The sequence below is a fragment of the Ischnura elegans genome, chromosome 10 (genome assembly GCF_921293095.1).
Source record: "Ischnura elegans chromosome 10, ioIscEleg1.1, whole genome shotgun sequence".
NCBI classification, from domain to species: domain Eukaryota; kingdom Metazoa; phylum Arthropoda; class Insecta; order Odonata; family Coenagrionidae; genus Ischnura; species Ischnura elegans.
The window spans coordinates 29,943,268-29,967,557 of record NC_060255.1 but is presented as its reverse complement, the minus strand read 5'-3'; the positions used below and the strand labels follow the sequence as shown (position 1 = coordinate 29,967,557).

General features: G+C 39.6%; 1 protein-coding gene across 6 annotated transcripts in view; it reads left to right on the top strand.

Moving 5' to 3' along the window:
* The window catches only part of LOC124166530 (irregular chiasm C-roughest protein-like), a 766,129-nt gene that overhangs the window by 521,168 nt on the left and 220,671 nt on the right, over positions 1–24,290 (top strand). The window contains exon 1 of one of the 6 annotated variants that reach the window (XM_046544079.1): positions 14,395–14,440. The exons of the other annotated variants lie outside the window; for them this stretch is intronic. Coding sequence (XP_046400035.1) covers positions 14,396–14,440 — 45 coding nt within the window. The 5' untranslated portion in view covers position 14,395. Of the gene's footprint in view, positions 1–14,394; positions 14,441–24,290 lie in introns of those variants that run through there. 6 annotated transcript variants of the gene reach the window in all.

Genomic DNA, 24,290 nt, shown 5'->3' with positions numbered 1-24,290 from the left:
TTGTCTACTTCCTCCGATTGCATGAAAATCTACTGTCGACTCGAATGATCTGATTGATTCTGAAAATTTCCGCCGTTCCTTTGAATTTCTGAGCCCGTTTTTTAATATTCCGCTGTAGTCGTCCTATGAGACGCTGGCCGTTTTGAGGTTATTGTACTTTTTTTTAGTATTGCTTCAAATGTAAGAACCAACGAGTGTTTTATTTATTTTTACAGAAACTTTCCAGTGGAAAAAAAGCTTATAAAAATTTGAAATTGGGATGATATTTTTGATTTGCGTAGTTACGTCATTGAATTCCGTTATTTGTCTGATTGTTAAGGGTCAGGAAAAGAATTTTATCCAGCTCCTCCTTTGATTTGGCTATAAAATATAAAATATACTCACAAAGAATAAAAAATAAACGTGATTCTGGGTTCCAAAGTTTATATCTTCTGAATCGTTATTTGGCTTTGTGTTGTTTAATTCTTTGTTATGGCTTGTTTATTTTTCTTATGGATACTTAATTCTATTAAATTTTTATGGCGCTAATTTTCACCGTAGTTCAATTCAAAACGCGCTTGATCTTCTTGGCACATATTTTTCTATTGATTTGAATTTTCGGCGGAAATGAATTCTAAATGACCATATCGAACATCTAAGCTCCCGAACAGAACAGTGGGATGGTGTTCGATAAAATATTTACTATGCTGAGTCCTTGCTATTCTTGAACTATTCAGACATACGGAAATCTGTGAATTAAGAAATTAACTTTTCAACAGCAGTGAACCGTGACCGTCTTATTTCTATGTTGGAGGACCATTTGCCTACGACAAGGAAGAGGAATTTTTCGCCTTGGTCGTAAATTCTCCCGTACTCCATGCCGTACACGTGCCACAAAATCGTTGCCTCCCTATCCCTCCCTTCCGAGACCTCCACTAAAAACCGCGAGGTCATATAATTCCACACGACTCTCATAACCGTAAGAACTGAGAGGAGTTGGTCGGACCCAACCAGGTGTGTGTTTTTCGGCGCGGTTGTGGTTCACGGGCGCATTCCATTCCCCTCGTGTCGGCGTAAGATTTTTTGCCTCCAAGGGACGACGTGGATTGGACAAAGCCGCGTCTCAGGCCACCAGTCAACCACTCTCATCATCATATTCCAACCACACCCAACCACCTCCCACGTCCCCCTTCGGACGGTGACTCCGCTCCACGTCCTTACTGCTTGGCGACGCATACACTGAACGCTTCTGTATTCTATACAATAGTTACTTGTCGAAAATTTGGGTGATTTCCTTGAAAAGTGACAGCTTGGAAATGGGGAAATAACCAGATTATTCTAGAAAAAATAGTGTCTCTTTTAGATAATGCTGCAAATAACATTTAATGGTTGGTAAAATACTCTTATCTTATAACTGTTTTAGAAGGCGATTACAGTTCACTACAGCATTTTCAAGTTAAATTGTGTCCGAGAATCAGACCTGTTCAACGATATAAATAACATTTGCTGGTGGATAAAATGTACTGTGCTTTAATCTGTTTAAAGAGATGAAATTTTACGACATAATTACATTACCAGGTCAATTTGAACTCGAGGGTCAAAACTGTTTTACTGGATTATAACGTTACACTTCAGTTTCATCTTATAGACTTAGATTTCTATGTGAGAGATTTTAAGTGGTGTAGGTACTATTGCAATAAGTTACTCGTTTAAATATGCTTGACGACGAAACATGAAATCATCGCGGGTTAAGTTGTGTGTTTCTAAAATTTTTCTCTTAGTAACTGTTAGCTAATATTCCCTTAGTTAATGCTTTATTAGTTACCTTTTAAAGACATTGAAATAAACGCTAGCAATATTTCCACGATTATAATATTTTCCGACGTAGGTTTCGATGTTACTACGTCATCTTCAAGGTGCAAATATGGTTCTACTGCTGGCATTATAAAGAAACTCCTTCCAAAATAATCATCAGAAATTATTTCTCTGCTGCTATTATTTTAAGTTAGATAATTTTGCATTTCGCCGCGGTATCCCTCTCCTATGTTCCCGAAATATCCCCCTCCTCCCATGTACTTGCATCCCACCCCCTTGCTAATCCCGTTCGCCCTCACGTGGAGGAACCTCGAATCCGAGCGGCGGATTCAACTCTGACCTAACGAGGCGATCCCCGACCATAAACTGCCCATTTGCCCCGACCTCCTCCGCTCCAAAACTGTTCCTCTCCTCAGCCTCGCTCAAGTGCCCTCCAAACGATTTGCCTAAATTCGGCCCCTCCCTCCTCCCTCGAATACTCAAACCCGCCCACTCAGGTACTAGGGAATCGGCCCTTGCCCTTCAAGGAATCCACCACCACTCGTTCATAGCCCCCACAATGACGTCATGGTGGGGAAGTTTGTGGCGTGCGCTGAACCCAAGAAGTAGAGCATTTGCGATTTGTTGCTAATGAATGAGTGAGGGCAGGAGGTCTCGTAGAGATACGGGAAACGGAGTTAACGTCATTTACGTTGAGGACTTAAAATATAATCTTCTCTCTGTCTTTTATCTAACATTGTAGAAAAAATAAAATTACTCTGCTTAATGCTTGGAAACTCTAATTAAAAATCCTAGTAACTCTAGAAAATGGCTGTGCGTATGTGTGTTGTATTGACCGTCTCAGGCTTTTTCATATTTGTTTTTTTTTAACATAAATGAGTCTGTTATTATTAACAGTAATTATTGTGAGCAAGACTATAAATATTAAGAATTTAGATTAAGACTGTAATACACAGGTCGTATTGAACAGCAAATATTATGGTGTCTCATATAATAATTTCCATTATTAAAAGAATCACTATCGTAATTTTCCCCCTATTCCGCGCACCACCCGATGACTATTCTTTGTTATTATTTGTAAATACTGTTGAAAATTTTTTGTTTTTGTTGGTTACGTTGCTTAATGTTATGTAATTATTTCTCCTGTTATTGTAGTCCTCTGTAATTAGCCTCGCGCTGTTTTTGGACTAAATAAATAAATAAATATGTAGGCACCTAACGATATTTCTTTATGAATTATTAGTAAAATACCTTACTGATTGAGATGTTATTGAAACAAAAAATATAAAAAAGCGCCATTTCAATTGCCGGTTAACTTTGGCATGTAATCTATAACTTCCTCGCCGCCATCTTGAATTCTGAAAACGACATATGTAGTATTGCCTTGGGTTATTTTGGGCATTATTCTGTCTCGCATATAATCAGAGCCCATAAGCTTTATTTTCAATGATGAGGGATGTTTTTGTGAGAGGAAACTGATCCTTTAGGGTTCCAGCTAGGATATTTATGGCTTCACTTAATTGTCTTAGAGTCAAAATAACTTACTTGACTATGGAGGGTAAGGCATTTATCAGTGTGACCTTTCTTTCTGCCTGCCTGAAGTGACTGGATGAGCCCACCATAAAAGTGCCAAGTTCAAGGTCCGAGGGGAACGTTTGGTGACTGCCCACGGTTTTCTACCACCAAGCTTTCTCGGAATCTCTCCGTCTTTCTAGGAAAGAATAGGTGCACCTCCTTTTCACCATCAAAGCGACAGTGAGAACGTGCAAAGTGAAAATATTCAGTGTTTCTGCCCAACTTCTGCTACAAACCCACACGTTTTCTAGATTTTTTGTGTTTCTTTAGCTGGAGTAACGCTGTATGAGCTGAGACCTCCCTTTACGAAACAATTTATTCTTTTCTCGGGTCGAGTCGAGCTCCAATGACAGAGGTCTTTCCACTGCTTTCCGGGAGATTTAAATTTTCTGAGAAATGCTTGATGAGTTGCTCCCATTTTTTTGATCAACTTCCTGCTTTCTCCGTGGCCATTTTTTTCTCTGTTTGCTGATTTTATTGTTTCTCGAGTCAAATTTGGAGCCTTAAGCCTTTGAATTCAATATTATTATTATGGTATTTTTTCCAGTTCCGTGTTCTCTTGCACAAATTCAGGAAACAGGGTTTACTCACATTGCTTGTAGGAGTATTTGCCATAGTTTAGTATCTAGGCATGGGCGTTGCTTATATTTGAAACCCAACAGTTGTTTTAATTCAAAAGTAAAGAATTTTTCAATTAATATTTCCAAATGTGTCATCAAATTCACCTAATTAACTAACAGTTCTCCGACTTCAGGCAAGCATCTACCCGTCGTTGATATATGTGTATTTTTAAAAGGGAAATTTAATTTGATATGTAATTTATACAGTTTTTTAAAAGGATATCCCGATTAGCAGAAAATATTAATTAATCAGTTGGAGTTTATTAGGAAGGAGGGCTTACAGTATTCATTAATATGGTTTCCAATATTCAACCGACAGTAGTTCAATCATTCAATCAGTGATGAAAAAGGGAACATACTGTACACTAATCTTTCCGTATTCAATTTTTTTCCGCGTATCATTTCCGTTGCATTGAGCGAATTTCAATTATATCTTTTCTCTATTCGATGTATTATTACATGCCAGCATCTCAGTTTGGATTCTGTTTAAAACACTTTATCTTATGTTTCCTTTCATTATCAGCCATTTTATAAAGTAGTAGGAAAGATATTCGATAGCTAAACATGCGGCATTGACAGCAGAGGGATTTTTTGTCTTTCAATACGAATCCATCTCTATAGTTTCGTTGGTCTTCCTGTCGTCAATTTTTCATCGAAAACTACTCAATGTAAATCGATAAATGTGGGTCTATGAATTTTAAGGTGAAGCAGAATGTATATATCGATGCCTAAGCTAATTCCGTCGGCAACAACCAGGAGAAGTTACCACCGGAGCGTCGCAGCTTCCATCCCTCCCAATCCATTTCTCTTCCCGGACGCTCGCTAAAACCCTTCCCCGCTAGCTTCTTCCGCCGCTCACCCTATACCCTTACTCACCCTTTCTCATTCCTGCGTACCCTCAGCCAACCAAAATTCTCTCCGCCCTAGCGTCGACGTAATATCGTGCGGTTGACTGCACCAGGCATTACTTCCCAGCCCGTACGTCTATATATATATGTGTTGCGGAGAAGCACGCATTTATACATATACATATATATGTATATATAAATAGCAGCCACAGTAGTCTCTTCTCTGCTCCTCGAGGAGGGATACCCATCCCTCCCAAAAGGGGCCTTTCTTTCTCCTCGCGTCTCAACCGTCTTCTTGTGCCACGATTTGTCTCCTTCACCGGATCTGTACCCTCCAGCGGGTCCCCTCTCTCCTCGCCTTAAGCCTCCTTCCCATACCGCCAACGCTTTTCACTCCCACACCCCCCCTGCGTTCTTAGCCAACCTACCAGTCGGTCGTTCTTCTTCGCCCAACGCTCGTCTTTTGTTCTTACTAATCTTTCCTCTTCTCATAAGGGAGTACAGAACGTTAGTGGAAAGCGTTACGCTTGAGAAGTAATAGCAGACATTTTTTTAGTCCACGAAGTGCCGCATTTATTATTAATTTCCAATGTAGTATTTACTAACATAAATTTTAAAAGGGCATTCAGAAGTGAATGAAATTTTATCAAAATATCCAAAAACATTTTAATATTTTAGCTTTTGATTCATCATAATTACTCGTCGAAAATCCAAGTATTGGTTTGACGCAGCTCTTCTTCAGTGTTCTATAGGCTAATCATTTAGCAACTACGTATTTCTTTTCGTTTAAATCTTTCTTTACTTATTCCATATATTTTACTCGGGATATCCCTTTTCCGTTATTGCCATCTACTTTTCCCTCGACGATTATCTTCTTCAAACCATCATGTCTCAAGATATGAATTATAAGGTTGTTTCGTCTTTATAACTAACGTTATTGTCTTAAATTCTAGCTCTCATATGCTGAAAATTTAAAAAGTGTTTCGGAAAGCCGAATTTCATGTCATAATGTTTCTTTGTATACATTGGGCACTGTATTATAATACTCGCTCATTATCGCATTTATCAACACGAATGCTTGAACGAGTATCGCCAGTAGAAAATGCATATTTCAAATTACAATTCCAAAAATATAGCTCAGAAAGCTCGGAATGGAGAAAATCTCGCCCTTCCATGACTGTGCGGGGTACCTCAGGTACCTCCAATTATGTTAATGGTGCATAGTTTTATTTCCTCCCGTTGATAATTTATGTATTTAAGCCCATCCACTTTGTCGCTATTTGGAGACGAATGTTTTTTTTTTGCATTTAAATTGTTTTTGAAAACTTCAATTTTTATTCGTGGGGTAACTGAACTACCCCGTACAGCTGTTGGCGGGAGAAAAACCTGGTTTATTTTATTGAGTGTAATATTTGAAAGTGGAATGCAGTACATTTTATTATATTGCAACTTCAATAACGCCAATATTCTACATGATGGCGCATTTTGTGCTTATTTTTTTTCATTTCATGTTAGTAAATCTACTGTTACAATAGCAAAATATGAATATTCCTCCCATTTCGCACAAAATCAATTTTAAAACCTAAATTTGGGGTACAAAGTATTCATTAATTATGCAACACAAGATATTACATCATTAAAAAAGAGAGCCATAGTGTTGAATTACAGGAAAGATTAAAATACAACATAATATATTTCTATGAATGAAAAATGGGGCACCTGAGATACCCCACACAGCTGTTCGCGTAAATTTTCTACTCACAGTCACGGAAAGGTTAATCAAAATTAAATACAAAATAAAGGAATAAATGTTCTCGCACAATCTCATTACACCACCTCATAACGCCCCCAATCTCCACCCCTCCCCCGGTATTCTTCGCTTTCCTCGTCGCAGGCCGTTCTTCTCCGCACCACCCCCGTCTTTTGTTCTTGCATGTCTTCCTTCTTCCCTTAGAAACCCCACCTCCATTCCTCTCCCCTCCTCGTTACCCCATGCACCCCTCATACCTCTGTGCTCTTCTCCACTCACAGCTTCTCTTTCCCCTTACGTTTTCCTGTAAATCTCGCTATTCTAACTAATTTCTCGGTTGTTCAGTATCGCCCACCATATCCTTCTCTTTCCTCCCCAAGAGTACCCATACTTCATTCTGTCCTCCAGTTTCGGCACCCATCGTCCCCACTAAAGCATTGCGTTCTCACCCCTCAGTGTTACTTTGCGCCTACCTGCGTTCTATCGTACAGAAAGCGTCGTTGAAAATGGTTCGTTCCTCAATCACCAGTGCTTAAATGTACAATTGAATACCAATCGAATGCTTGAAGCCCATTTTCTTATTTATTTTTGTTACGGGTGGCAATTTTTATTGTGATATCCTTTTTTAATTTAGTTCAAAGGCCTGGGTGACGTGGCATCGAATTGATGATAGTTAGTTTTATCGTACAGAAGCGAAAGCACATTTCTTTGAAATGTTTAATTCGTTCTGAAAGCGTAATGCCTTGAATTTAGGCTCAAAATAACCATGCACATTATGATTTTAACTTTCCTAGCATACTGAACACTTCCATCTTAGGATAGTAAGATAGTGTAATAGCATTGAAAACTATCAAAGAAAATGAGGAAAATATGGTTGGATTCTGTGAAAATATGGATGAAATTCGTGGTGAACTAAAAAAACAGCAACATAATTTTATATGTGATAAATTATTTTAAATTGTAGGTGTTTCCTTGGTATTATATTATTCATCTCTCCTTTTCTGGTAACCCAGAAATTGTGCGGTTAATCCTAGCTTTTAAAACGTGCAATATTTTTAGATTTAAATACTGTTGTATTTTCTTTCCCTTTTATAAGCAATTTAGTCAATGTATTTCCCTCTCTGAAAGCAATTACTGCCAGAGGAAAACTATAAATATGAAGCGTTACGTCGGCGCGTAATGTTCAAAATAAACACTACGTGAAGTGTCTCTGCCTTCATTATTATAGAATAATTCATGTGTCATTTGCGTATCGTGGATACTAACTTCTTTTGGTGCATTGGATGACTCTTATTACCTAGTAAGCTAAATTGAAAATTTCAAACGGTCCTGTAAAACTTTGATTATTCTTACGGTAAAAATAAAAAAAAAAACTTCGTTGAATCTAAAAGTAAAATATATCATGCTACTATGTCTCATTTAATAGCCGACTTCATCACATCGACTCAGCATGGAATTAAGTTTCTTAGCGAGAGTTAATTCTGAATCCAATATCACGACACCAAGAAGGTTAAGCCATTTCCAACATCCCAAATTCGTCGCGCCTCGCCTTCCTTGTCTTATTTTACGATCGTGAGAGACGAGAGTGGTTTAGGATCTTTGCATCAAGTTCCATCCAACAATGCTATTGTTGAAATCTTCTCTCACTTCGGCCACCTTACGATCCTTCATCATCCGCCACCCCCGAAGAGAGATTCCAACTTGCCTCACGAGGAATATTGCCCTGCTTCGCCCGAAATCCATCTTCGGGCTTTGTCGTCATTTCCTTGGCAACCGTTTTCCTTTGATGCGCACTTAGCACGCTCAACTCATCCACCGCTCTCACAACCGTATTATCTCATCGCTCTTTGCTCCAGCCTCCCACCGTCTCGACGTCAGCCCTCCTGCGTTTTGAAAAGACATCTCCATCCCTTTTCCTGTACCACCCTGTCCCTCACCGATACGCTCGACGACAAATTTAGGGGTTGGGGTGGAAGGATTGGTTGAAATAGAAGTTTTAGTGTGTAGGAAGGAGTCCACTCACACTTTTATTCAACCAAATGTCATGGCAGTGGTTGAGGGGCCAATCAACGACATTCAGAGGCCTGTGCCTTGGTCTGGGGTGAGGACTAGCCTCACCTATCAACGTCCCTCAACCCAAAAGTTTTGGAAGGGGTAGGTGAGGGTAGAATTTACCACTAACTTACTAAGTGGTTCAACCCGAACTTTTAAAAGTTAAAATATTGATAAATGAGGGTAGTCCCCACCCCAGGCTAAGCCACTGGCTTCTGCATATCGTTGATTGGCCCCACAACCACTGCCAAAAAATTTCAAACGTAATTTTGGTAGCACCTATATGTAGAGCTCACCACTAACTAATTCAGTGATTCAACCCACGCTTTGGAGGTTGAAACGTTAATGGGTGTAGGTATTTCTCATCCCAGACTAAGCCATTGGCTTCTGAATGCTGTTAATTGGCCCCACAACCACAGTCACCTAAAATCAAGCGTAGTTTTGGTAGAACCTACTATAGCTTAGTGCATGTTGCAGAGAAATACCCTTGCCATACTTCAAATATGACTTGAATTAGAATCGGTAAATGAGTGGACTGAGTTACCCTGACACTTTTACGCCATATTTTATTGTGATTATTTTCCCTTTCCTTCCATCGAATTTATTTCTATGATCACTCATGCAGTGCTTTAACCCGAAGACTGGTTTGGATTAGGTAAGCTAGAGATCACCAGAGATTATGCCACAAGATTTCTACTCATTCATTTTCATAGTGGAGTTGCTAGTTCGTTTATTCTGATTACCTGGCACTTCAGGGTCAAACTATATTTACATCTAGACTCATTACCAAGGCTAAAAATATTTCCTGTGGTAATTCTAAATGAACAAAGATGAGTTTCAAAATTCCAACCCTAAAAAGAAAATCCCGTAATGTTCATACCATGAATCTCAAACCCCTTCCAGAACTTATAAGCTTGGGGGTGTTTTTTTGATTCGCCTGGGATTCAAGCACGTAACCCTTAGGTCAGTGGCTCAGCGCTCTACCCGCTAGGATACTCGCTCCGAAGAAGTGGTCCTAACCCCCCTATATAACATCACTCAAGTCAACTCCTCACTGTCTCCTACAATTCGTTCGCCTTCGTCATCTAACTGGTCCCTCATCCCAACGTCTCCACCCCCCTAATTATGCCGTCAAACCTTCCTGCCTTTCTTCATCCTCCTGTCGGACGCTTTTGCTCGGGTCTTCCTTCAACGGAGACCCTCCCTGTGTTTCACTCCTCTTTCGAAGACACTTTCGTTTTGCCTAACCATCGATTCCGTCCCTTCGCTGGCCTCACCCTAATCGACAGCAATCGGATTGAAATGGCACCTTTCATTCAAGTCAGTTGCTTCTTTCAGACCCTCGTTTGGAAAGTGAAATTTGGGCTCTTGGATTGGAAGTAAGGAGACAGGAACTGAGTCCTTTTGTTGTCAGGTTTTCTGCTTAATTCTGCTGAGTTGGAAAAGAAAGGACGCGATTTTGTCGAGTAAAGAAAGATCTCATTACGATGTGACCATCACTATACGATTCAAATGCTGTATCTTCTAGAAGTTCAACACATGCAGGCTTCAATTGGTGGAAGTAAAACATATTTTAAATGAATAAGTTAAACATATTTAAATAAAATTCTTGTACCAGATGATAGCTCAGTGAGCCGAAACGCGTTGTACACAGTACAAAATTTTATGGAAAAGTTCTACGATCTTATATATATTTAAATAAAGCTGTATCTTCTCTTCATCCAGTTTGGATTTTATTTTAGTTTCATGGTAGGTACATAAAAAGATATCTCTGTTCAAATATAATTACCATAAAGAGGTAAATATTTATGGTCATGGTAATAGGTCTAGAATCAAATATGCATGGCGTAAAATTTGACCCTAAAGACGGAGGTTGAAAATTAACTCAAAGAAATAGATACATTGGCACGCAGGTAGGCGAAAAATTGGAATAAATCTGTAGATTCATGCCGTATTGTCTGGAAAAGTAACATCACCATCACCAATAAATCATAATATTATTTAAATAAAAAGGTCGGTCTTGTTCCAGTTTTCGCTCTAGACAACACTTAAGGTGGTAATCTTAAGGTAAGGGCAGGGAAAAATAAGGCAAGGATTTGTTCGCCCTTATAGCTAAAAAGAGGGAAATGAAAGGACTGCGGATGTTTATGGGAGGATGAGATGTTTGGTGGTACATGTAAACAATTTCTGTAAGCTTAATTAAATTCTGAGAGATGAAAATTGTCCTGCTATTGAGGCATTGAAATATCAATCTATTGATAAATGCAGAAAAAAAGGAGTTTATATTATTGATACCGCTGTTATTAAATAGGAACACGAAATTGAACACCCAGGTATAAATTCCTTAGTAGTTTTCTATGGGCTAGTATTTTACTACATTAACCTGTGTATCGATGCACTGAATTGTTGAGGCCTTTACTTTGTAGAATTCCATTATATGGTTGGAATGAAATTACTTTGCTTTTCTACAAAACACACACTGTACCATTTTCAAGACTAGTCTTGAAAATGGTACAGTGTAACCGAAACTAGTCGGCAATAAAGTGTGTGTTTTGTAGAAAAGCAAAGTAATTTCATTCCAACCATAACCTGTGTATTGCCTTAATTTAAAATATAACTAAATAATTCCTTTGCCTGCATGAGCGTAATAATGAAGAAGTTGAATTATAAGTTAATATGATGAGGATTTTGATGAAAACTCTAGATTTAAAAGTAAAATTGAGGAATGATGGTTTTATTGGCTTTTCCTTCAATATACGTACCCTGTAGAGAGTAATAAGATTCTATTTACCGAACTTAATAAAATTTTCATTCATGGGGGTACCGAAGTCAATTATTGGGATAGGTTTTCATCAAACTGTTCATTGAGCACAAAAGCTTCTATTTTTTATTAGGTCGGATAAATTCTCTCCAGCACATCGCAAAAAATCGAATTAGGATTTTATGATCGCATTATTAGTTTTTAATACGGTTCAAAAAAGTCCAGTCCTGGTCTCTACATTTTACATAGCTCGCTCGAGGTTAAAATCTCATCTAACATGAATGAAAGAATAACCAGGGTGAGAAAATAAGCGCTGAAAGACGTTTTCCCTTCGAAAGACGACTAACGCCCTTCCCTCGCGAAAAAAAAGCTGCTGGGCGTTCGCAAAAGCTGCTCTTCTTCACCCAGAAAAGGCCTCCTCGCGAAAATTCCATCTTTCTCCACATCTTTATAGCTGGAAATCTCATCTTTAAATCCGAAATCTCATCCACCAGACCCCGTATTCATTGAAGGGCTCAAAGCAATTCCAATCTTCTTATAATACACGCCCACAGCTTCTCAGACCCTCGCTCTCCGTGGATCAACTTGTAGAGAAGGTGAATTATTGCTATCATTATGTTTATGTTGAGTCTAAAAATATTGGAAACCTTCGTTCCACGCTTCATCCCTTTTGGGGTTGCTATTTTCCACCGTCTTTGAATCTTCTTCTTCAAGCGAATTCCTTTTCCATTGTCCCCGCGAAATTTTTGTCGGTTGTGCGAACATATTTCTGCACTCAATTCCGCTTCCCATAATCCCGACGCTGGAGTCAGAACCGCTGAAACCTCAGGAGACGAGGCAAAGGAACTCTGTGAAGCATGAAAGGCGCCACTTAGGTTATTCGCTTATGGAGGGCCTTTTTACTGCCGGATTCCGGTGTTACTTCGCCGAATGATCTTCAGCTGAGGCGCGAGATGCTACGTGGCTTCAGAGAGGGAACTAGAAATTACGAATTTGAGGTTCCCCTTTTGCAAGGGACCCCTTAAAAATTTATATTCAGCCGGGTAGTGGCCAACTTGAGCGTTCAAGAATGTGATATTCGATCCCTTCCGCCATCTCCGGTTTAATTCGCAAGGTCGTGGCAATTTCCCGTCCGAGAAAAGGTTTTCAGTCGCTCTTATTTGATTGGCCGGGTCATAAAGTACCAGCATGGCGTTGCATTAGCTCGAGTTTTCGTCTCAGCAAGCGCCATCATCGGTCAAAATGACTTCCATGTCGTTCGATAAATTTGGCTTTCTCGGAAACGCGTGCTAGTGTCCGGAAATTTTCCTGTCAGGAATGGTCAAATCATCGGTCTTTGCTGGTTCTATAGTGAGCTTGAATTTGTCATTAGCTCATTTGTCTTCCTTTCATTATTACAGCCTTGGATTTTGCAATATGTACGGGCTTATCTCTTGTCACCCAACAGTAACTGTAGCATAAGGTAGAATATCCTTGGTCATAAATACTCGCAAATTAATAACTTACATACTAATGCAGCGATTTAAATTTTAATGTTGCATACTGCTACCTTAGATTCATCCTTGAGTGTAATGCACTTATATTTAACAAAAATCTTGATAAATTTCAATACAATCATCTTCTATGATATGTGGTACAATGTGGTGGAAGTCAAAGTATTAGTTAAATGAAGTATTACAATATTTCCATGGAGTATGTTTGCGCTTCATTCGTTTCCTTGTTACGACGCTGGCACTTGAGTATATAGCTGTGACAACGAAACGCGTTTTGCTAAAAGAAATTCAGAGGAAATCTTGCAATGTTTCAACTAACTAAAATTCTATAACTATAAATGTAGAGAATTGTTATTAGTAGAAAATGCTGCTTACGTTTTTACTTCAATATTGATATACCCTAATAGCTGATTGAAGGTTGGCTGCATGAGATTAGTTAGAGAAATATGTCTAAGTCTTGCTCGAAAGAGCCGACTGAGGCTTAGAAATTGAATTTATGCTTTAGACATCGCTTCAATGCTTTAGATATCGCTAGAGTAAACTTTTAATAATACTGAATTTACTGAGTGAAGACATAGGGAGGAGAAAACATATGAGGAAGGGAATAGGATTTGTAGATATGAAAGAGATTTGGTCTAACTTGGAATCGAAGAGATTAATTTGGGGAGCAGGGGCTTTCAAAAATTCCTCATACAAACCCACCTTAGCTTTAAGAATACTCATAGTAATAGTAGCAAAAATCTTATTTTTATAAAATTTATCCAGTATATTGTCTTCCGTGTGTAGCTTGTGGAAAAATGCTTCATTGTCTTGACTTTCATACTGGTCAAACAGAAAGTTTTTCTTCGGATTATTTCCAGATGAAATAAATGGGACTTATTACTTTCTTTGGAGATAATTTCCTGAATTTTACACTTTTTCTGATCATTTTTTTCGCATGATTTCTTCTCGACAAGACACACGGTATAAGTTATTCTTTCACAGAAATACGCCCACCAGTCATGAGCCTTGCCGTGATCGACCCATAGATAGATTAATATTATTTTTCTCCGTTCCCCGTCCACGGAAGAGGAAATTTGTTTGCCCAAACCGAAGTTGTATCAAGACGCGGATGTTCCCACGTTTGGGCGATCGAAGCCTCATCATGTCTTCTGAAAGAAGACCACTTTCCGTTCTTTGGTCACGATAAGCAGTACATCATGCTCAAAAATCAATCTTTTCCCCTCTCACCCTATCTCTTACCCTTGTATCGAGTCATAATTCATCCTCTTCGTCAAATACATCATGACCCACTGATATCTTTATAATGCAGTTTCTGTATTCTCTTTACTTAGGTAAATACAAGTTGGATGACGGTCGATAAAAATTTTCTTTATCAACGTGTGTAGACGTTACCTTCACTAAGTCCTGATATGCTCATAAAATTGATGTATTGTTCATTTTAATTTAACTCTGATGTTATTCTTAAATTTATGTGAAACTATTTTCTATTTCAGGTCAGTATGCAGTGTCCTGTCATAAGATTTCGATGTTCAACATGGCTGTCCGTAAGTGTAACAGTGTCTCTCAGATATTGCAGAGCGATTTTTTTTTAATTTTGAGATATTTTCACTAATAATTTATATTCTAAGTATTTTCTATCGATAATTGCACTTTTATGATGGCATTGCATGTTTGCCTTGACTAAATAGACACGCTAATCGAAATTTAGAAAAGAACAAAAATATTTAATGGTCCTTTCAAAAGTAAATGCTTAAGTTGGTTTTTTAATGCAATTGCCTTATTATTAGTGCTGATCGTCTGACGTCGTCAAAAATTATCTTCATAAAGGTTTTTTGGACCATTTTCGCGAATGAAAACTCATCAAATTCGTACTATTATGGTGATTGGGTACTCAATCCACAAACTTAGAATGATGTGTGAGAGCTTTATCTTCACTACTGCTGGTAGTGAAACCAGTCTTTGCGAGCTCGAGGTATAGTTTGTGGAAAGTAATGGAGAATGGAGCTTGCTACTGGGCGGGGATCGCTGACTGCTAGTCAACTCCTGAACTGAAATTGATCTTCCTGCGTAACTACTACCAAGTTCTGCCACCTGTCTACTCATCAGCTTCAAACTTTGCCGCGGCAAAAGCTTTGCGGCATATCCGATATCTTTTTGAGTTTTCCGCAATGAAATCAGTATCGGAGAAGGGGGCATAATTAATTTTTTTTAACCAAATTGATATGATCCCATCCGACAAGTAAAATAACCTACTCGCCATCTGCGTGACCGAATAAGTAAACTCGAGCGGGAGTAGCGCCTGCTTAGAATCGTGCCTCTTGACAGCCTGTCACGAAGGAATCTCCACTCCCGGGGTAGGTTTTCAACCGCGTTACATAACGATATCCTTGCCTGGGTCGCGCGTGCCACTACAGATTTTTTCCCATCTCTTTCCTACCGCTGTTCATTTCTTCGCTTTTCCAATAAAAAATTTTTTAATTTCTTTCCTCTCGTCTGACGTCTTCTTGTTAAGAGAAGCTCGGTTAGTTAGCAGGAAAGAAACGCGATATATATATGTATCGTTTTATTTTTCCCCCGAAGAGAAGCGGGAGGTAATGGAGTAGGGTTGAAAACCGTCTGCATGGCTGGTTCGGAGTTTGGCCTCGGGAGAAAATGAGTGGATATGCCTCGTATTGAATGTTCCGGATACCACAGGACGACTGATGTGAACTCACAGGCAGGGCTGCGTGAGGAACGGGTCCCGGGAGAAGGGAAGGAGGATCTTGAGGTAACCTTCCAAGGCGCTGCGGTTTTTGTGGAATTCAGGGCGGGATATAAGGGTTGAAGGGAGGACGGGAGACTAGAGGGGATTGGAAGATTCTAAACCCCCCTTGTTCCTCCCCTTTCATAGGGTCGAGCAGTGACGGAGGGGCGGCTCGTGGCTTAAACCTTCTTCGGAAGCATCGGAGGAATTCATAACGGATGCTTTGGCGATAAAACGAGATTATTAACTTGTATAATGATGGCTCTCCCGTTTTCGATACCGGATTTGGTCGATTTCTTCACGATTGAACATAGCGGTGGTAGGGCTAGTTGACCCTTCTTGATTTAATTAAACTTGTATTGAATATAAAGTGTTGGCATGTATGATTTGTTGTTATTATGGCCAAAAAAGATTGCAGATAGTTCCAAGATGCTATTCTTTAATTTTTAATTTTAATTAACCCCTTTTACTCCTGTCAAAAATAAATATTACTCGAGTTGAATAATGGTTTGACGGGTGTTTACAGTGTCATTTTACTACATTATGAAAGCAGAAAAGTAATTAATTTAATAGAAAAAGTAATAAAAATTAAATTACCACCAGTAACGTGTCTTATCAGATATCAGCAATCAATTCCTTCATGGATTCACTATAAATAATGAATTAACTCACATGGATCTAAAACATGATAGAATGGTTTTGAATGAATGAATCTATTGAGACACGGCAATTGAAGTTATTAATTAAAAATAGATTCTTTCTCTTCATTATGCAGAAAAAGAATCTGTATGCACCCATCAAACCATTCGCGCACATACGTCACATTTCTTTTTGGCTGTAGTGAGTGTTCACCTTAGAGGGTAATTACAACTCTGTAGAGTAATTCATGCAAAAATCTTAGTTCAATATTGTCCTCATCGTCTTCTATCCTCCCGCCTCATCATCATTCGTCAAGTTCTATTATCATACACCAATTACCTTTCAATTCCTATATATTTTCATGAGGATATGTAGTTCAGGAATTCTATGGCGTGGAAATAGAAGGTTAAGATAGAAAATCTATCATATATTACGCAAATGCTTACTATCGAGGCCCATCAAGGATTTGATTCTTTCCATCGTTTCTTTTCGGCATCACCGAGTCACAGCATTAGACCAAGGGGAATAAATCCACCGATTTAGGTAAAAATGTTAATCCGAACGTCGCGCTCCGAACCATTCTGCTGGTTCGGATTTTTTTTTTTTTTTTTTTTTTTAACGTCCGGGCAGGCGGAAATACTCGGAAATGGAGGAGAGGAAGAGGAAGCAAAAGGAAATAAGGCGACAACTGGCGGTAGATGGAGCGGAATAATACGAGCGCGAGGGAATTTAAACAATGAAGGCGAGGCTTTTCGCCGGGGTGGAATTGAGACCGTCGAAGGCGTCCGTCCTTTCGGGTTCAATCCCGGGAGATTGGAGATGGTTGGGTTGGTTGGTCGGAGGAAAAATAAAATAAGGAGGGGTACCAAGGGGGATGGTAGAGGGGGGTGTGTCTTGGGGGTGAGTTTCCGTGGAGAAAGAGGTGGTGGTGGGTATTTTACCTCCCTTGCTGCGGTTAGTACCTCGGTAGGCTCAGCCCCGTTCCTTCGAATATGGGGTGGATTTCATTTGGAAAATGGAAGGAAGGAGACGCCCCGAGAATTGAGAATGTGAAGGGGAGAGAGAAGGAGGAGAGGGAGGAAAAGCAGAGCCAAATCGACCCCATGGGAGGAGGGAATACGCAGTTGGTTGGTTGGGTGGGCACAACTGACTCCTGGTTATGCTCACGGTAACAGCGAGGGAGATACAGGCAGGAATGGGTGATGACTTGATTGAAAAATTTGTGTAGCGTTTCCTGCTTACGGCATGCCTTGTGTGACACTACTCTCGAAATGAAAGATTTTTGTTGAGTCATTTAACATGTCAAGAAATATCTAACCATCTGTTTTCTTCCTTCCCGCGAAATACGAAAACATTATGCCGGCCTCGGTGGCGGCGGGGTAACGTCCTCGCCTGCCAAACAAGAGGTCGCGGGTTCTAGTCCCGCCTGGGTAGGTTTCCCATGTCCAGGGCATGTTTACTTGTTGAAATTAGTTGAATACCCCGATGTAAAATGGCCAATATGAGCTGTATTCGGATTATAAAATAAAATAATAAAATAAATTATGCTTTAAATATTAGGTACTATAATTATTAAAAGGCACGAAAGACTGCTGACTATTAAAATAAGTTACAACAATGCAGAAATGGGTGATAAAAATTTGTGTGGTCTTTCCCGCTGACGGTATGCCTTAGGGTGCCTTCACATCTCTGCGTTGCGTCGACGCCACGAGAGCTCTCGCCCCGCAAGCAAATTTTGCCCTTCACGGCTCTGCATTGCGAAAACAAATGAAAGGCGAAAAAAGTTGGCTCCAGAAAAACGGCCTGGGAGCATATCATCTTATGATTTCGAGCTAAATTAACATGTTCTTTTGTGCATTTTCACACAATTTCATTTCTTAAAATATTCTTCTCAAGTAGGTATTAAGTATTAATAGGATTGGAAGTTAATATGGCGACCATAGTGTCGCTAATAATGTATGTAGTGATGGCACTTGCCTATGCATTATGATGACCTTCCAAGTTTAATTTCCATACTCGGAATTTACTTACTCGGAATATACGAAAAATAACAAATTATATACACTCAGTGAACATTAGTAACATGAAAAGTTATCAGGAAAATTTATTTATGATAACTGTTGTTCAAACAGGGTTTTCCAGCCATTTTATCTAGCTTATAGCTTCAACTGAGCAGATCATGAGGGCACAAATATAAAATATAACCTGGCATTGAAACGACCGTATTCACCAGCAAGGAGCTCTCATGCTGTATTTAGTCTGTGACTATTGACGAATGTATGCGTCTAATTTCAGTGATTTTAATATAATTTAAGGTTAAACTTTGTCTTATGTTTAGGAAAGATACGAAATATTTATGCTTAAAACTTCAAAATAATAGTGAATAATGAAATAAATAGAATTCGTTATTCCCATTAGAGCCACTCCTGCATATGTGTATACCTAGGCTTCCCATAAAAAAACACCAATTCGAAATCACCAGCGTTCTGCCGCCTCCACGTAGAGAAAATGAGACACGATCAGATTTTTCTGCGTAGTAGTTAGCTGGCGATATGACGTCTTCTATTCTCAAAGACGGGCTTTGATTGGATAGCGAGCCGCGGCGTCAACGCAACGCCGAATTGTGAAGGCCTTCTTATCTGACATAGTGAAGTGACACTGATTTTTATTGAGGTATAACATGTGAGGGTATATGTGGCAAACTATTTTACTCCTACTCCCAAACTGCCGAAGATTTTTGCAAAACTATTTTATTTAAAAAAATAGGTTATCACCTAATGGCACAATTGACTTCTGATTGCACTCAATGGAGTTACAGTAAGACAGACAGTTGTGATAATTCGATTGAAAAATTTTTGTGGACTTTCCCGGTGACGGATTGTCGTGTCCGACACTGCTCTCGAAGTGACACAGATTTTAGCAAAGCCATTCAACATATCACGGGAAATATGGAAATGTATATTTTCTTCCTCCTCGCCAAATGTCTCAGGTGCACATTAGTTATATTAATGCTCAGGTAATTAATTTCATCTGAGAAAATCCCATACACATGTTCCAGATGAGGCTATATAATGATACGACCGTATTGCTCTTTATTTCTCGACAATTCGCTATTCTTACTTCAGCGAGCCTTAATTATCCATCTCACCTCAGTATTTTGTCTTTTTCCATCCGTCGGGGCACGGTTGAAATGGCTGCATCGGAGCGTTCGCGGGCCTTTGGGAACGGGACGAGTGGGTGTATGTGAGAAGGGTTCCGAGTCGCGGAGTGGGTGGCAGGGAGCACGGCTAGGAACGTGCTCTCGCCGCAGATTCCTCGTTAACCTCTCCACTTAACTCCCGATCCCTCGCCCGACAAAGTCCCCATCCACCTCTCGGCAATTCCCCGCTCTCCTGCCGGCGTATCGCGAGTCCCTTACCCCTAGAATGCATCCACCTCACTTGGCGCCTTATACCCCCCAATGCGCCCCACGCTTCGACGGTTTCCTCCCGCTATCTTCGTTCCTCCCCTCATCCTCCCTAGAAGCGAGAGCATCACGGTACCGACGTACATACACTACTACTGTGGTACTGCGCACTGCAATGTAATTAAGGCCATAACTTTGTTAAGATATTGTTGCTTTGAATGCGTTCTTGCGGTACGCAGTGTGGAGGCGAGTAGCAAAGTCATAACGTGTATTCTTCGTACACCTTCTACCGAATGAATAGTCGGTTCTACAGTCACTTCTCTCACGCGGTGTAGACGAAATTAAAGGTAAAATTTACTTTCGTAAAGGTCGAAGATTTTTCTTTCGAATGTGTGCATTATTTTAACAAGTTTTGAAAGAGTTTTGATTTTTCTTCAGGTTTTGTTTATAATTTTTTTGATTTCTCCGAATAATATACACTGTGGTGCCGATAAAATACATATGTATATGGTATTTGTGAATTCACTGAATTATCCCTCATATATTTTTTCTAAAGCACTATGGTGTCATAAGCGTCACGTCGACCGAAATTTTTGAAGAGCTGCTTCACATCATAAATTACTCAATTGCTTTGCATTACTATCTGATAATCTAATTCATCGACTTAGAAAAAGTGCAGCGAAGAAAAACAAGTCAATGAAGAAATTTCAGTAAAGTTTCCCGCATAATCTACAAAAAAAATTGGTTATAGTGTCAAAACTTAAGTACATAAAAGCTCAATTCAGAAATAACTGTTCTGGGTTGTGAAATTGATGTGACGCCCATGCCCTTCAATAAAATCTGAAGACTCAAGCATGATGGAATGGAATTTGTTCCTTTTTGAAATAAGCACTTGCAATTTTCCATTATGACCTTGAATTCATCACAATTTTGAATCATTAAATACCTTGAAAATAATGTAGTAATATTTAAACATATGTCTTAATAATTTTTTTAACCGTGGAAAATAGAGAGTGTTTAATTCAATACGGCCTTCTATGATGAATTCATGGTATACGCAGGGGAATTCGTACTTGGAAGTTCTAGCAATGAGTGCAAGATATATTGAAATGTTTGGCTTGGAGTTTATTAATATTAACTGTAAGTAATAAAAGGCTCCATCAATTCCGGTAAATTGAAGCATGCGAGAATATTGAGAAGCTCTATTTGGGCACCTTTCTCCAGCGCGGTGCGCTGTATCTCATTTCCACAGCCTCTGTCCCGACCCGAAGTCTTTCGGCCTCCTTCCCCTCACAATCTCTCCCTTAACCTCCCTCACTGCCGCCATTCTTCGATCCTGTATCCCTGATACCCTTTCCCATTTGCCGGCTCCTCAACCCTCCCCTTTACCCATGCCCTTCCTTTTAGAGCATCTCAAGAATTACGTTCTCTTAATTCCTTGGTCTCAATTAACCCTTAATTTCTTCCTCAAGGACCCGCTTGGCTTATTTTTTTCCGCCTTTTCCAGAATTATATTTTTTCTCTCCTTTTCCATTTCGTACCAATTCCTTTACTTTTATTTTCCGAGAAGTATGGAAATCCTTTTAGATATTTTTTGGCCATTCTCTTATTAATTTTCTCGGATAAAACTCGGTAATTATTCTTTCTGTTTCATTTTGTATCTGGTGATGGGAGAGTCTCTAGGAGAGGGAAAGAGGAAAAGGAAGGCTATTTTTTTATGCCTCCGATGTGGAAGGCAAAACGGGTGGTGGGTAAGAGGTTTGGGATGTGCGGGTAATATTCCTGGAAGAGCTAAAGGGAAGTTTTTTAATTATTTCGGTGATGTACGCGATTTTCATTTTCAAGAATGTTTCAGACAAGGGAGATTCCTTTGTTGGGAGGTGGGTTGGCGTCAAAATTTTTTCCCTCAAGAAAGAGAGAGAGCTTCGAAGATATTTCTTTCCATCCTTTAGGGGTTATTACATTTTTCCTTATTTTTTTTCTTCTCCTCACTCCCGAAGATACCCCGCGAAGATGTTTTCAATCACTCATTATTACCTAGACGCTAATTTTTCCTCACATTTTCGTGTGGGGGGGTAAATATTTATCCGCGGGAATTTTAATTCCTCATCGGAGTCTGCCCCACGTGCCGAGGAAACTCGAAGCAAGAGGGAAAAATAATCTACTTTAATTGTTTCCTTATTAAGACGGAGGAAGAGGTTCGGCTTGCTTGCAATCACGCTGTGGAATTCCCTCTGGTGCAATGCCTATTTGACCTGGATTCTCTTCTTTATTGATTCGAGAAAGTGCAGTAAAACCTTGGTTAAAAATCGTTCCAGGATCTTGTTTTCAGGTTGGCATAGTCGTATGTTTCATGAACTTCATCACAGCTTTTGCATTTCTAGGAAAAAAGGCGTGTATATACTCGGTGGTGATTACTATTCGGTTTTAATTACGAAAATAATGACTTTGTTGCTGCCATCCACTTGGTAAGAGTTATGTAAGTATGAGGGCCTTTATTTTGATAAACGGTTGATATAATATTTCATTTAACGTACCGTGGTAGCCCAGAATTATTAGATTATATTGTGCACAGCTTTCTGAGACCTGCCGATTTAGATATGTATCTTCTTCATTATGATTGCTATAGTTAATTATGAAAAAAGGATCGTTAATCAGAAAAAGTCTTCATAAAGCGAAGAGGAAAACTCCTGAAAAATGCCGAGTAACCTTACTACTAATGAACTTCTAATCGCTACTTATGATCCACAGATGTTGACTTATTGTGCACTTGAAGGGCACCTTGCTTCTATTTTCTTGGTGTCATATTTTCAGTTCTGATTAACTTGGAGTTCGCATAGTTTCAATGCACTGGCGCCTATTATTAAGCATGGCATTAATATTATTCTCTCTTGTTTCCTCAAACTTTCTTAAATTGCATCCTATTTTCCAATACAACTAAGCGCGAAGGACGTCCAAGCTTCTTTGGTTACCAAATATCATTCAGTGAGCTATTTTTTCTTGCAAGGAAACATAATGCTAGATTATTCAGAGGTCACTGCTCCACCTCAGGGTCTACTCCGCACCAGTGCTGATTAGATATAAATCGCAACAGAATCTTCCCTTTATAATTTGAGTAATGATGGAAAACTTCGACCGTAGGTAACCATATTGCCTGCAAACACTGACCGGCATAGTTATTGAGACAAAAATGTATAATGTATAATGGCTATATTTAGCTTTTGAACACTAACTATCAACGCTCACCATCATAAGATCAAGAATCAAATGTATAGCTTTAATTTTTTGCTTGAACAGATATTATGTGTATGATCATTACTATTTCTCGAATACTAATCATTACAATACTACTGATCGTGATATGAATAGGTTACTGCCGGTATGCTATTCATATGGCGATCTCGGAGAAAAATACGCCAAATTTTACGCTATTAAATGCGTTTTTACGAAGCCAGTTTTCATTTCATTTCCATAAACTAGTTCGATCAAAAATTATTTTCGATGGTAAGTAACTGCTAAAAACTAGTGACCCGTACTCAAGAGACTTTATGCCCATCGTGCATTACGTATATTGCTAAAGTTTTTTTTGAGACTATTACGCGTTTATGCCCCGATTCGGAAAAATTTTACGACCCCCGGGCACATAAATATGTGCACTAATATTTTCCGAGCCTTATCCCCACCCGACCCCATCGTATCCCGTGCGATGCGTGTAAAACGGCGAGGGTTTTGGACGGGGATACCCTTTTACAACCCTTCCGCTACTATATGGGAGCTCACCATTGAATAATAAAAACACACAAGTGCACAATAATGACGGAAACATCGTGGGATTTGAGTAGGTTTATATACATATATCCATTTCCTTTTTCTCTCACTCTCCCTGGAGGGTAGGTCTCCTAAGAGGGAGGGATATGAGCGGGAAGCTTTAAGATAAGGGGTGATATAAGAAAGTCTTACCGAAGACTCTTTTTTCCTCCCTTTCCGGGACCGTGGTGACTGAGGAAGGGGGAGACCAACGGGTTGGGAATATTCGCGACCTGATATCAGTGGTCATAACCCGTGCCCAGGGGGTTCCTATGTGTCTCTTTCTGTTCGTACAACCCCCTCCTCGGCGTCCTTCCTTGCCAGCCTGCGTCCAACTTGCCTCAACTTCTTCCCGTCTCTCCTAGCCTCTTCTTCTCCGATGTTTCCTCTCCAGAACCTTCCCGTCCAGACTCACTACCTCATCCTACCATTCTTTCACACAGATCCCGGCGCTCAAACTCCCCCTGCCCCTCCTTCCAGATATCTCAACACGCTTGCCACCCGCTCTACCCAACAAAACTTACTCCCATCCCCCAACCCCGCTCTCTCGCGGGCTCTGGGACTACTAAAACTTCATCCTCACTCCAAAACCACACGCTTTCGTCCAAGTTTTTGGCTGGGGAGGCAGAAGTGGATGGTTTCCCGTCCAAAAGGGCGATAGGAGAAGGGATGTGCCGCGTATTTTTTTCTTCATCACCCCCTCCAAAAAATTGTAAGCGTACGACACGCTAGAGTACCTACTGTCAAATGTAGGAATTCAATGGATAGTTGCATACAAAATGTACCAGATGAAATTCAA